Source organism: Primulina tabacum, chromosome 15 (assembly GCF_025594145.1).
Source record: "Primulina tabacum isolate GXHZ01 chromosome 15, ASM2559414v2, whole genome shotgun sequence".
NCBI lineage: Eukaryota > Viridiplantae > Streptophyta > Magnoliopsida > Lamiales > Gesneriaceae > Primulina > Primulina tabacum.
In genome coordinates, this window is record NC_134564.1 from 26,922,473 (window position 1) to 26,937,952 (window position 15,480).

The window sequence follows — 15,480 nt, forward strand, 5'->3', positions numbered from 1 at the left end:
ACATATTTTTTAGATGCAGAAAGTGTATGTTGGACTCAGTGAACTGTTATACACTTGTGCAACTAGGTTAAAAACAGTGGTAGAAAATAAATATGCAACAATTTGTTTTTAGAAATTCAAAGACAATCTTTTTATGTCTTCCATTATTCCTTGGTCCGGAATGATATTACTAGAAGACTTTGGTTAAGACAATAGCTCGTACAACCCCACTTCAGATGGTCAATACCCTAACTACTGAAACTCCTAATATCTCAACACAAATCTCAGAGTTTGTTTACAAACAAGTATCTCACAGCTAAGAGTTCACTCTTTAATAAGCTCGACATTACAAAGATAGAGCGAACAAACAACACAATTGATCCTAAAATGATCGAACATAAAATATCAGTGTGTACTTTGAACAACAATTTATATGTTTTTTTGGTGTGCTCGAGGACTTGAATATTTTCAAAAATTATGCAGAGATTCAGTAGTATTGGAAGTCTTCAATTTAGAATGATTGGTTCCTTATATACACGATATTTCCAACAATAGCATTTTTAGAACGGCCCTCATGTGCAGTGGCGGAGCCTGGGCTAGAATTTTAAACTCTGAAATCTTTTAATATTTTAAATTGATCTATCCGGGCTAATATCATATTATTCTAAAATTATACAAAATTTACATATAATTTTTTTAAAAAAAATTGGGCCATCCGGGCTTTACATTAATGTGGCTCCGCCTCTGCTCATGTGTAATATATATCAGCCAGATTGCATGCAGAGAAAGCCATATTTCTTTTGTCTTTTCAATAAATGTTCTTGGACAATAGCTAAATTCGGCAACCAAATATTATTAAATGTTGTTCGATTAGAGAGAAGACTCTAATAGACTTCGTCTTCTTGTCGGAACATACTCGATTTAACTCTTGAGTATCTCAAGTGATGTACAATCATTGTTTTTCTGTTTTTGGCTTGTACAAGTACTTGATAGGGCAGCTTCACATCGTCTTCTGACAATTTTAAGTTAGATCGGCTGTATTGACTATTTACATGGGAAATGCTGGAGGAAATGGTTCACCAAGAACAGCTTCCCAGAAAAAGCCATTGGCTTCATCATCTGTGAACTTTCCCAACAAGTCATTACTGTTTGGGCCTAGCAATTGATCATTTTTAGCAACATTTAGCAGTGAATCAATGCCGTCGAATCCGCAGGTGCTGGAAATTTGAGAGGTCGCAGTAACTAATGCCGGAAGTGAATAATCGTCGACATTCATCGTGTTATTGCTTTTGCTACATGGTATTTCTTGCATCATGCCAAAAGCGTCTTGATTCCCCTTGGAAAATGTCTGATCAAAATCTTGACCAGTTGATAAAAGTGGAAATGTATTTGGAAGTATCCCTTTAAAGAGTTCATCAAGTTGGAGGTTATTGTTAAGAACTTGGGAGTTACCCAATAAAGCTGCTCCAATATTACTCGAAAATATTGAGATTGGACTTAGGACTTGGATCATGTTTTTGAGGAGTTCAATCTTGGCCAAATTTTGAAGGGGATACGAATTTGAAGCAAGAAAATTGAGATCGGTAACTGGTTGGTGTGTGACCGGATCAATACCAGATTGCACAAGTTTTTTTCTGATTCGTGTATTCCAATGATTCTTGATTTCGTTATCTGTCCTCCCCGGCAGATGGGTAGCAATGGTAGACCACCTATAAAATCAATTTAATTAAATATTGTATCATAAGTTCAAAAGGAACAATAAAATATCAACACACTTGCAATTGATAAATTAATGCAAAAGGAACTTTGAACTTACAATTTTAGTGAACTAAGTAGGCTCATTTGCATCATTCTATGTTAAACTTTCCGAGTAGATTAAGAAGTTAACTTCACTAATACACTAATGAAGCATGTAATAAAGTAGTGGGAAACAATAATTGTATGCATCACCAAGGTATAAATTTTAAACGACAAGCAATACTCGATCCTACAAATTGTATAAGAGCTAAGATTATGTATCCGATTTCCGTTATTTATAAATCAGTGCAGGAAAACAGTTGGGACGCCGATAACTAATGAAAAAGAAAAATATGCTCCATCGTACGGAAGAACATGAATCTAAAATGTATGATGCATGAAGAGAGGGAAAAACCCCATCAGCTCAAACTTTTTGTAGGATTTGTAGACCAAGAGAAAGTTGGATGAATTTATATTCAATTTAATACAGAAATTTCCAAGTTGAGCGTCAATAAGCCAAAATTATTGGCTAAAAAACCAAGTAAATAGACATACTTGTTTCCAAAAAGTGAATGTAGATGAATGATGATTCGTTCTTCTTCCAAGGAGAAGTTTCCTCTTTTAATATCAGGCCTGAGGTAATTAGTCCATCTCAATCTACAGCTCTTCCCGCACCTGTTGAGGCCTGCTTTCTTGGGGAGCAACTGCCAACTTCCCCGCCCATGTTTCTCCATATAATCCACCAGTTTCCCGTCTTCTTCCGCAGTCCACGGCCCCTTCTTCAACCCTTTTTGTTCATTACTAATGTCTGAAGATCTCACCATTTCAATCAATCTGTTTCCAGAAATGTGAGGGGATCGGAGATTGTGAAATTATTGCTGAGGGATATGGAAGCAGGCTAGGGGTTTATAATGATCGGAGGTTTTAAGAGGTCAATGGTTTATTTTAATTTAATCCATTTTTTCAATATTATTCCATATATTTTGGAAAATACTTCAAAAATTGTTCTATAAGTTTCTTTAATTATATAGATTTATGAGATAACTAAAATCCTTCTTAGATCAACTTGTTGACGATTTTTTCTATATTTTGTAAGGGTAAGTCTCTTGTGAAACAGTCTCTTCGGATCTTTACTCGTTAGATAAAAATAATACTTTTTTTGCATAAAAAATAATATTTTTCATTGATAACTCAAATAGAATATGTGTCTCACAAAATTTACCCATAAAACGGTCTCACCAGAGTTTTTGTGATTTCATATTGTAAATAAAATATTAAAAATCGATCTCACCCTTTACGGTAGAAAATTTGTACTTTTCAGAACCATCTCGGACATCGTATTTTGGACTCAAAAATGAATAATTCATCTGTGTTATTTGTTATCAAATAAAGTTATAAGAGCCTAATGATGTGGTCACAATCACTACAAAAATATGGTTGTTGGTAGAAAAATAAGTTGGTTTGCAAAATTTTATATATTCACATTCAGTAATTCTAAATGCATGTTTTCTGAATTTTGGTCACATTTATTTACTTCATCATCTAGATTGTGAAAAATTCACATTCTGTGTGCGTGCATGTGTGTATATTTCTCAGAAGAAAAGAAAATTTGTGATTATAAGTCAGTTTATATACAATTTTGGACCTTTAATTTCTCAAAATTTGCCATGATTTTATCGACATTTACATCAGCGGTTGCTTCCAACAAGAAGAAAAATATTGAATAGTCTTTTATAGGTAGATATTGGTTTCCCATCTTGCTTTAGCTGAAATCTGTGATTTTGACATTGAATACAGTTGGATTAGGTATTGGCTATGTCACTCTGAAATATTTTGTGTTGATATTCCTTCGTGAATGACGTACTCGATGAATAAAATTTGACGGATTAATCTAGCTAGATTGCAATTTGAGGTATAAATTATCTTCAATTTCATTTTAAAATCATGTTGTTTTATATGATATTTTAATTATTTATGTACATGTTGCAGTCATGTGTTTATTAATATTTTAATTTATATAAAGAAAATATCAAAAGTGGTTCACTCTTAATCCCTTGTTTTTTGTAGAAATGATAAAATTTATACCGGAAATATCAGTAATGTATGGCGTATTTCAACAATGTCCGGAGTCTTATCAACGCTCTAGAAAATCAAATTATTGCATTGAAATCGATTTTAATTAATTATAATTGGGTGAACAAAACTAAAATACATAAACCAATTTAGAAGATAGCTAGTTTTGACAATTTACGTCTCCCATAATTTCCTACGCTTTTCTCCCATTATTGAAACCGTGCAATTTCAACATGCATGTATGTTGAGATCGGAATAGAGTTTAGAGGGTGAATGATAAATTTTAAAAAACTTTCTAAACTAAATCCGAGAAACTTGTGGAGCCCCGATGCTTCAAGCGTTCTGAATATTTTTACAATGGCCTCTTCCTTCATGGCTTACACAGATGCAAAGTTGATAGCAAGTGTGTTTGCAGAATAAGAAGTAATCTTGAAGCTTAATTAAGATATAAACGGCTTGATTTGATCTGTTTTACAGTGAGAAAGCACGAAAACAAAGACTGAAAGAGAACAAGGATATTGAATGTGCAAGTAGTCGGAAAGAAATGAAATTTGTGAATATGAATCACTATGATAGATATGACAGTCCACGTGTCAGTATGTCATTTGTTAATGTTTGAAAATATGATAGGTCAAAAAGTGACTTTAGACGGCTCATATATCTGTATAAGAATAAATTGATAACAGCTGTCAGAACAATAATTACGACAATAAAATTAATTCAAAATATAAAAAGTTAGAGTAAATGAGATTTCAGACTATTTAAATGATTAATATGCCTTAGGAAAAACTGGTGAGAGCATATGATAAAATCAATCATTCACAACTTCTGACCGGATCGATGAGAAATGAATACTAGTTTGATTAATTATTTTATCGGCTCGACTTTTGTTCTTTCTAAATATATGCACTAATTTAAATCAACTAAACTAAGAATATTACAAAAATAAGAAAACTTAGCATCCAATAATGAAAATGTCAGTGGCTTGTTGATAAGTTGATATGTGCTTCAACATGATGTCCTTCTTCATCACATAATCTCGAAGAAAATAATGTCTTATATCAATATGTTTTGTCCGAGAATGAAGAAAATGATTGTAGGTGATTGCTATGACACTAGTATTGTCACCGAAAATTGGGGACTCAGCGGCTTAAATTGTGAAGACCATGCACTATGGAAGTGCACCAATTGTGGAGGAACTCATACAGCCAAAATCACTCAATTTCAGCATAAATCTCGAGTGAGCACCTTGAACCAAAAAGTGGCCACATTCATCCGGGAGAGGTTAGTGCAATCACCCATTGATTAAGCCATCAGCGTCATTCGTGGAGCCATCAACGCAGCGTCATTCGTGGAGCGACTTCAGAGCTTACCTTGTAGCAGATTATTCGTGCCTATAAAAAGGAAGGCTCCTCATTCGAAACTTGCACATCCAAATTCTCGAAATCCTCTCTAGCAGCACCGTATTCTCGAAGCTCTTCGCCCTCTAGTAACAAAGCTCTGCCGCAATCTCACCGTTCACGTTTCCTTGAGCAGTCGGAATACGGTAAGTGGGCTTTTGCTATATACCTTTCTTTGTAAGTGGGTTCTTGATACTATTTTATTTGGCACACTTATTTCTTTTTAAGTGGGCATAATATGTTTCGAAAATAAATTAAACATGACTTTGAAAATTCGGTCGGCGTGATATATTCATTTGGTATTGAAATCCCTTGAATTGTTCTTTGTTCGATATCAGTTAAATATGGGAAAGCATGTTTGAATTTTTTTGAAATGCACTGTAATGACTCGATTTAGAAATGGTAAAGGAAATTCCGAACTTTGATATACTTTGTTTAGGCCCTGATGCGGTGGGTTATAATAACCGTTCCTTTGGCCTCGCCCCTTAGAGGAGTAACATATAGGGGACTGATCAGTAAAAACCATAGAAAATGAGATGATTTTCAGTGTTATATTCGTATTTGTGTTAGTATTTGATTCAACATGCTTAATATTGAAATTTTGATAATTTATTCATATGTATATCCTCGATAATGGTCATGCGCGATCGGCCCCCATTTACTGAGTATTTCTCCAAAATACTCACCCCTTACTTTCCCACCCAGATAAGAATGAGAATCAAATTGAGGATGAAGAGCAAGACTACTTTTGGGGATGGTGATGAAGCAGTCTAATTCGGGACCCGTCGATTATTCTGTCTTATGATTTCAGTATCGTGTATTTACGCTTCCGCATGTTTCTATTTCTTTTGAGTTGTAAAGACAGTGAACTTTTGGGAAATTTATGATAATAAACTGGTTTCGGTTTATGATGTACTACGAGGCTAGTTGTTTTTCGATCGTGTGGTTGTTAAACAACGCCGGTGTCATAACCCGATCTCGAGGCGTGACATTTAAGTGGTATCAGAGCCGCCAGGTTCATAATCCGGTTGGGGAAGGAAATTTTCAAAAAAAAAAAAAAAAAAAAAAAATTCTGCTGAATTTTATAAATCGGCCAATGCTATCCCCTCCGAAACGGCCCAACGATCAAGACTCCCCACCCTAATTGGGAGCTACAGCGCGAAATCGCGAAATTCCTTCGTTTAGGCCTCCGAAACCTCGATTTTGCCGTTTTAGGAAAGTTTTGTAACTCCTATAACTTTTCGTAGGAAACTCTGAATTCGATTCCGTCAACTGTTCTGGAATCCTCTCGACATGTGCTTCGAATCCATATGTCTATCCCGAAACTTTCCATTTTTGGAAATTTTCGAAAAGTTTTATGTATTTTCCTTTATTTGACTCTATATGACTCTGATATTTTATTCTGGCCTATTTTTGATATTCTGAGCATTTCTCTTTTTCCAGGAAATGGCTCGCATACGTTTAACTGCCCGTAAGAGTGTAGCTTCGATTACTCATAGAGAGACGTTCCAGCTAGACAGTCCCCGACCTCGCCCGCGCGCTCAGTCTCCTATACGTTTAGATGATTTGGCTCTAGCACGCCACGATAGGACGGTTAGGAGGCTGAGAGCTAGCAATCTGGAGAGGAGGAAGCAAGTGGAGGATCTGACTACCAAGCTATTGGCAGCAGAAAAGAGGATCGATCAGGTATATGAGATGTTCCAACTCGTTAATGAAGATAACGGCGAACTGCGAGAGTCATTACAACTGACGAGGGGCCAAACCAAACAAGCTATGGATGAATTGGACCGACGTACCGTAGAATTGGCTGAAGCTCGTCACGCACGGGTAAGAGATAAGGAGAGAATGGAAGAGTCCTGGAAGGTGGTCATGCAATTGTCAGAAAATAACCAAAGGCTATCAAAGGAGATAGACGAAAGGAAGGCAAGAGAAAATGCACTCATCCAGAAGGATCAAGCAAACTGCGCGCGTGCAAAGAATGAGTTGGACAACGCGATAGGGAAGATTCTGACTCATAGGGAACAGAGTGGTGAATTAGAATCGGAGAATCAAGACCCGCAGATGCAGCTGGCAGAGTTTTTAGACCCGGATGTGCCGGAGGAGGATTCCGAGGAGGAAGAAGCCCCACCTGACGTAGCCGTGGGGAATGGAGAGATAGCAGATTAGAATATTTTAGTGAACCATTTTTAGTTTATTTCCGTTGTTGCTATTCCAGTAAATCCCCATTCAGTTGTTTATGTTTATTTGAGAAATCAATAAAAGTTGTTATTTCGATTACTTGTTGGCGTCAATTTATTTTCGCACAAATTATTCAATGAATTCTATCAGTTTGTGCAACAAATATCTTAGAAACTTGTACGCTTGTAGGAGATGGCCGGAAGACCTCCCCGAAACAATCGCAACCCGCGATACGCAAACGTTAACAACCGCAACAACAATGAGGAAGATCCGAATGCTGACGGCAATCCACCTCCCAGAGTGGGCCTGAGCCAAGTAGATTTAATGGCTATAGCCACCATAGTGGCAACAACTATCCAGGGTTTGGGAAACCCCAATGGTAACGGTAATCAGCAGCCACAACCACCACCGGCACAGAATGGGATCAAGTATCATTATGAGTCCCTTCGTAAGAACCGTTGCCCAGTGTTCAAGGGAGACGCCGACCCTGAGAGTAGCCAGAGTTGGTTGAAAAGCGTGGAAACCCAACTGCAACTGCTAGAGATACCTGAGACACTTAAGGTAGAGGTGATAGTGCCATTCCTGGAGGATAAGGCAAGCAAGTGGTGGGAAACCGTCTCACCTACCCTGACAGCCGATGGAGCAATCACTTGGCAACAATTCAGAGATGTCTTTCTCAAACAGTATTTCTCAGCAGAAGTCAGACTTCAGAAACTGAGCGAGTTTGAGAACTTCTCGCAAACTTTAGACATGTCAGTGGTAGATTACACCTCCCAATTCAATGACCTTGGAACTTATGCCCCGACAATCATGGCAGATGAAGTTCTAAAGATGCACAGATACAAGAAGGGTTTGATCAGGCGTATCCAGTCATCCTTAGCAGTTTACCAACCTACAAGCTTTGCTGATTTAATGGGAGCAGCGATAAGAGCTGAGACGGATATCAAGCGTCGGGAGAACGAGAACAAGAATAAGCGACCTCTTACTGGACAGTCATCTCAAGGGAAGCCACCATTCAAGAGACCGAATCAGTCCAGTGGACCCTTCAAAGGTGCTTCGTCCCACCCAACTTACCAAGAACCAAAGATGTACCCCAAATGTAATAATCGTCATTCTGGAGAATGCCACCGACATACGGGAGCATGTTTCAATTGTGGGAAATTAGGGCATCGAATTGCTAACTGCCCCGAGCCATTGAAGAGAAGTACCAAGCCTAATGCTGATGCTAACCTCAATAAGCCAAGGGAGAATAAGCCCAACGCTCGTGTGTTTGCAATAACCCAAGAAGAAGCAGATGATGCAAACGATGTCGTGGCAGGTACCATTTTTGTCAATGAAATGCCAACTTATGTGTTATTTGATAGTGGTGCTACTCATTCATTTATATCTAAGAGGTTCACTAAGAACTAGGGCTTACGCCTGAATTACTAGTTGAACCATTTAGAGTAGCGACTCCTACTAGTAAGACTGTCGAAACACAGAGTGCACCGAAAGTGTAAAATCTGTATTAATGAGCACCTATTCCAAGCAGAATTGATACAACTGAACATGGTGGAGTTCGATATCATCTTAGGAATGGATTGGTTAGCAAGAAACAATGCGATGGTAGATTGCAAGGGAAAGAGTGTTAGGCTCCGAACCCCGAACCAAAAAGAGGTCGTGTATCATGGCAAATCCAAGGAACGGAAGTCACTTCTTTCCGCATCCCAAGCATGGAAAGCCATGAAATCTGGAGCAGATATCTATTTAGCAACGGTTAACGCAGTAAAGGAAGAAATTGAACTTAAACCGGGGGACATCCCTATCGTGCGAGATTTCCCAAACGTCTTTCCAGAGGAACTACCAGGGACAGTCCGGATCGAGAAATTGAGTTCGAAATCAATTTAGTGCCCGAAGCGGCACCCATCTCCAAGGCACCGTACAGAATGGCACCAGCTGAACTTAAGGAGCTAAAGGAACAACTTCAAGAATTGCTAGACAAAAAGCAGATTCGACCAAGTGCGTCTCCATGGGGAACTCCAGTACTTTTTGTCAAGAAGAAAGATGGGAGCATGAGACTGTGCATTGACTATAGGGAACTGAATAAGATCACTATCAAGAACAAGTACCCTCTTCCGAGAATAGATGACCTGTTCGATCAGCTTAAGGGAGCCACAATATTTTCCAAATTGGATTTGAGAACGGGCTACCACCAATTGAAGGTCAGGGCTGAAGACATCCCAAAGACGGCCTTTCGGACAAGGTATGGACACTACGAATTCACGGTGATGCCTTTTGGTCTGACAAACGCACCAGCAGCCTTTATGGACCTAATGAACAGAGTATTCAAGCCATTCCTGGATCGGTTCATAGTGGTATTCATTGATGACATCCTTGTCTACTCTCCTAGCAAAGAAGATCACGAAGAGCATCTCCGCCTCACTCTACAAACCTTAAGGGAGAAAGAACTCTATTCCAAGTTCAAGAAATGCGAATTCTGGCTAAACAGTGTATCCTTTTTAGGGCATGTGATATCGGAAGCGGGAGTATCAGTGGATCCAAAGAAAGTGGAGTCAATTCTAGATTGGTCGAAACCGAGAAACGCCACAGACATTAGAAGCTTTCTTGGATTGGCAGGCTATTACAGGAAATTCGTTGAAGGATTCTCTTCCATAGCCGTACCATTAACAAGGCTTACTCAAAAGAATTCTAAATTCATTTGGGATGACAACTGCGAGAAAAGTTTTCAGACATTGAAAGAAAAGCTCGCGTCTACACCAGTGTTAGTCTTGCCCACTGAAGATAAGGATTTCACCATCTACAGTGACGCATCGAAGGAAGGGTTGGGATGTGTACTCATGCAAGAAGGAAGAGTGATTGACTATGCATCAAGGCAGTTGAAGCCGCATGAACGAAATTATCCCACTCACGACCTCGAACTGGCAGCAGTCGTCTTTGCTTTGAAGATATGGAGACATTATCTCTATGGCTCCAAGTGCGAAATCTTCACGGACCACCAGAGCCTCAAATACTTGTTCACCCAAAAGGAATTAAATATGAGACAAAGGCAATGGATTGAGCTGTTGAAGGATTATGACTTGACCATAAGCTACCATCCAGGTAAGGCAAACAAAGTAGCTGATGCTTTGAGTCGGAGGAATATGAGTAAGGTTACCTTAGCTGCACTCTCCGCTCAACCATGTCTGCGAGAAATCGTCAAGTTGAACCAGGATCGAGACCCAGTTCTAGTAAAACTTAAGGAACAAGCTAAGGAAGCAAAGTCTCAAAATACTCAGATCGACGACAAAGGAGTCCTTTGGATGAAAGGACGATTGTGTGTACCAGACATAGATAACCTTCGACAAGAAGTAATGTTAGAAGCACATAAGTCAAAATTTTCAGTCCATCCTGGCAGTACCAAGATGTACAGAGACTTAAAGAAGAATTCCTGGTGGAGTGGAAAGAAAAAGGATGTTGCGATATTTGTTTCCAAATGTCTTGTGTGCCAACAGGTCAAAGCAGAGCACCAGAGACCTGGAGGACTTCTTCAACCTCTAGAAATTCCAGAATGGAAATGGGAACATATCTCCATGGACTTTGTGGTTGGGTTACCAAAGTCTAGACAAAGCCATGATGGCATCTGGGTAATCGTAGATAGACTCACAAAATCTGCGCATTTCTTACCAGTCCGCATGAACTATAATTTGGACAAGCTAGCCACATTGTACATGAATAACATCGTACGATTACATGGGGTTCCAGCCAGCATCTTGTCAGATAGAGACCCGAGGTTTGTATCTCGTTTTTGGAAGAGTTTTCAACAAGCCATGGGAACTAAGGTCACCCTCAGTACGGCCTACCACCCTCAGACCGATGGTCAAACAGAGAGGACAATTCAAACTTTAGAAGACATGCTGAGAGCGTGTGCCCTAGACTTTAGCGGTAATTGGAGTGAACATTTGCCTTTGATTGAGTTTGCTTACAATAACAGTTTTCACAGCAGCATCGGAATGGCGCCGTATGAAACTCTGTATGGGCGAAAATATCGGTCACCACTATATTGGGACGAAGTAGGAGAAAAGGCCATCACTGGACCCGAATTGATCCAAGAAACAGTGGATAAAATCACTATAATCAAGGAGAGACTTAAAGTGGCACAAGATCGACAGAAAAGTTGGGCTAATTTGAAAAGAAGACCAGTGGAATTCATAGCGGGAGATAAAGCATACTTGAAAGTATCACCAATGAAAGGTGTGGTTCGATTCAACAAACCCGGGAAACTGAACCCTAGATATGTTGGACCTTTTGAAATTCTAGGGAAAGTGGGTACACTTGCATACAGATTGGCACTCCCACCGAGTATGTCTAGAATCCATAATGTTTTCCATGTGTCACAACTAAGAAGATATGTTTCGGATCCAAGCCACATCCTCGAAGCTGAACCACTCCTAATCGAGGGAGACTTGAATGAAGGCCTTACTTATAAGGAAGTCCCGATCAGAATTGTGGATGCCAATGACCAAGTGCTAAGACGACGAACGATTCCATACGTCAAAGTACAATGGTCCAATCACACCGAAAGAGAAGCCACTTGGGAACTCGAAGAGAAAATGAGAAACCATTACCCTTACCTTTTCGAAGGACAAGATAATCCAAGTTTCGAGGACGAAACTTACATTAAGGAGGGGAGAATGTGAAGACCATGCACTATGGAAGTGCACCAATTGTGGAGGAACTCATACAACCAAAATCACTCAATTTCAGCATAAATCTCGAGTGAGCACCTTGAACCAAAAAGTGGCCACATTCATCCGGGAGAGTTTAGTGCAATCACCCATTGATTAAGCCATCAGCGTCATTCGTGGAGCCATCAACGCAGCGTCATTCATGGAGTGACTTCAGAGCTTACCTTGTAGCAGATTATTCGTGCCTATAAAAAGGAAGGCTCCTCATTCGAAACTTGCACATCCAAATTCTCGAAATCCTCTCTAGCAGCACCGTATTCTCGAAGCTCTTCGCCCTCTAGTAACAAAGCTCTGCCGCAATCTCACCGTTCACGTTTCCTTGAGCAGTCGGAATACGGTAAGTGGGCTTTTGCTATATACCTTTCTTTGTAAGTGGGTTCTTGATACTATTTTATTTGGCACACTTATTTCTTTTTAAGTGGGCATAATATGTTTCGAAAATAAATTAAACATGACTTTGAAAATTCGGTCGGCGTGATATATTCATTTGGTATTGAAATCCCTTGAATTGTTCTTTGTTCGATATCAGTTAAATATGTGAAAGCATGTTTAAATTTTTTTGAAATGCACTGTAATGACTCGATTTAGAAATGGTAAAGGAAATTTCGAACTTTGATATACTTTGTTTAGGCCCTGATGCGGTGGGTTATAATAACCGTTCCTTTGGCCTCGCCCCTTAGAGGAGTAACATATAGGGGACTGATCAGTAAAAACCATAGAAAATGAGATGATTTTCAGTGCTATATTCGTATTTGTGTTAGTATTTGATTCAACATGCTTAATATTGAAATTTTGATAATTTATTCATATGTATATCCTCGATAATGGTCATGCGCGATCGGCCCCCATTTACTGAGTATTTCTCCAAAATACTCACCCCTTACTTTCCCACCCAGATAAAAATGAGAATCAAATTGAGGATGAGGAGCAAGACTACTTTTGGGGATGGTGATGAAGCAGTCTAATTCGGGACCCGTCAATTATTCTGTCTTATGATTTCAGTATCGTGTATTTACGCTTCCGCATGTTTCTATTTCTTTTGAGTTGTAAAGACAGTGAACTTTTGGGAAATTTATGATAATAAACTGGTTTCGGTTTATGATGTACTACGAGGCTAGTTGTTTTTCGATCGTGTGCTTGTTAAACAACGCCGGTGTCATAACCCGGTCTCGGGGCGTGACATAAATTCAATAATTTATTAATTGTTTCTTAATTCAGTGAAGTTGTGCACAACAACTCCCATTGGCTAGTTATTTTACTTCAGCCGTTGATGTAGCAGTTGAGGTCTATTTCTTGTGGAACCAAGAGATCAATCCATCTCCCAAGAATTGACATGATCAATTGATGTTTTTCCGGTCGATCTTGCAACCTACGTAATATCCATATGAGCAGTCAATAAGTTAAAACTTGAGTATTTGGATACCAAAGACCCACACATGGAGTTCCTTTGAGATATTTAAGTATGCGTTTTGCAGCAGTGTAATGAGATTGTTTAGGATTAACCTGAAAAATAGCACATAAATAGACTACAAACATAACGTCTGGCTGGCTGGCGGTCTGATATAAAAGTAAGATAATCAAGCATATGTACATATTGAAGTCCACTGATATTCCCCCTTTATCTTTGTCTAGCTTTATTCATTAGCTTACTGGGGTAGAGACAACTGCACAATTCTTCATACCAAACCTTTTTAGTAGTTTTTTTGTATATGTGGTCTCGCTAATGAAAATGTCATTTTTGGGCTGTTTGACTTGCAACCCGAGGAAGAATGTGAGTTCTCTCATCATGCTCACTTCAAATTTTTTATACATTATCTTTGAAAAATTTTCACATAATTTTGGATTAGTAGAACTAAAAATTATATCATCCACATAGATTTGAATAATTAAAGCATGGATCACCCTTAATAAATTTTAAAAGTGTTTTATCAACCGTTCCAATCACAAAGTCATGGTCAAGCAAGAATTTAGATTATGCGTCATACCAAGTACAAGGAGCTTATTTTTAATCATATAATGCTTATCAACTTTATAAACATGACTTGGATGCATGTGACTAACAAAATTGTTCAATATAAACTTATCCATTGTAGAATTTGTACAGAAATGCTGACGTAACATCTATTTGATAAAATTTAAAGTCGTTAAATAAAGCATAGACAATAAATATTATAATGGCTTTAAGTCTAGCTATAAGAGCAAATGATTAATCAAATTGTATTCCTTCTTTCTGTCTATATCTTTGTGCAACTAATTTTTCTTTATTTCTTAATACTGATTCTCATCCATTTTATTTCGAAATACCCATTTATTTCCAATGACATGATCAAGATTGGCCAGTCAGGGAACTCGATGTCAAACCTTGATTCTCTTGAACTAATTAAATTCTTCTTGCAGATCATCTATTCAATTTGAATGACCTAAGGATTCATCAATTTTCTTTAGGTTCAAATTTTGAAACAAATGGAGCATGTAAAAATTCATCTATCATTTGTTTTCTAATTCCAAAAGGAGTAGTTAGCTGAAATGGTGATTCTTATTCCACCGGAGACTTGGTCCAAATGGATTTGTTTCCGGATGTTAAACTGTTGAATCTTCATTGGTTGCATCTTCATCCACTTCTTGATATACTTCGGGTTGGTGATCAATCACTAGCTCGACTTCTTCAACGATTTGGTTTTGTTTAGTTTCTTCATTGCCAGCTAGACTTGCTTCAGGAGTGATTCCAGCTGTTTTTTTTTTTAAATTTATCTCATGACTACTGATAAAATCAAGATTAATAGCATCTAATTTATTGCTTAAATCATGTATATTGCTACTAATGTTAGCATGATAGATAGAAGATTTATAAAAAACCACATGCACGAATTCTTCAACGATTAGAGTTCTATAATTTTAAAGTCTACAAGCTTTACAAACCGAAGAATATCATAAGAACACACTAGTGTCAGATTTATCATCAAAAGTAGTTAGAGGTGTTTTACCATTGTTATAAATAACACTTACAACCAAATATGTAGAAATATGATGTTTATGGTTGTTTTCTTGTCCAGATCTTAGAGGGAGCATTTTCATTATTTTTATTAATCATTGATATGTTCTGAGTATATCATGTGGTGTTGACAATTTCAACCCAGGAACTTTGAGAGATACTAGATTCTGCTAGCATGGTTCGAGTTGTTTATTTGAGTGTTCTTCTTCTTCTCTCAGCAATACCATTCTGTTGACCTAATCTTACGAATGAAAGCTCATGCTTGATGTCATTATTTTCTAGATATGTTGAAAGGAGTATGTTGGTAAGCTAAGTGCCTCTGTCCCTCGTAATCCTATCCACCAAAGTAGTTCTCTCAGTCTATAATCTTCTTAAAATCTTGATTAGTTGGGCAATG

The 15,480-nt window shown here is 38.1% G+C and overlaps 2 protein-coding genes across 2 annotated transcripts; one reads left to right on the forward strand and one right to left on the reverse strand.

Annotated features, from left to right (window-relative positions):
- Positions 1–931: 931 nt before the first annotated feature.
- On the reverse strand, positions 932–2,570 carry LOC142527442 (transcription repressor MYB6-like). Its single transcript, XM_075632251.1, has 2 exons — positions 2,272–2,570; positions 932–1,688 (listed from the first exon to the last, which is right to left on the reverse strand). The coding sequence occupies exons 1-2, from the start codon at positions 2,538–2,540 to the stop codon at positions 1,028–1,030; spliced, it is 930 nt and encodes a 309-aa protein (XP_075488366.1). The 5' UTR covers positions 2,541–2,570; the 3' UTR covers positions 932–1,027.
- Positions 2,571–7,559: 4,989 nt separating this feature from the next.
- Positions 7,560–8,777, forward strand: LOC142526019 (uncharacterized). The gene has a single exon (XM_075630293.1). It carries the CDS (start codon positions 7,560–7,562, stop codon positions 8,775–8,777), a length of 1,218 nt encoding a protein of 405 aa, XP_075486408.1.
- Positions 8,778–15,480: the final 6,703 nt, after the last annotated feature.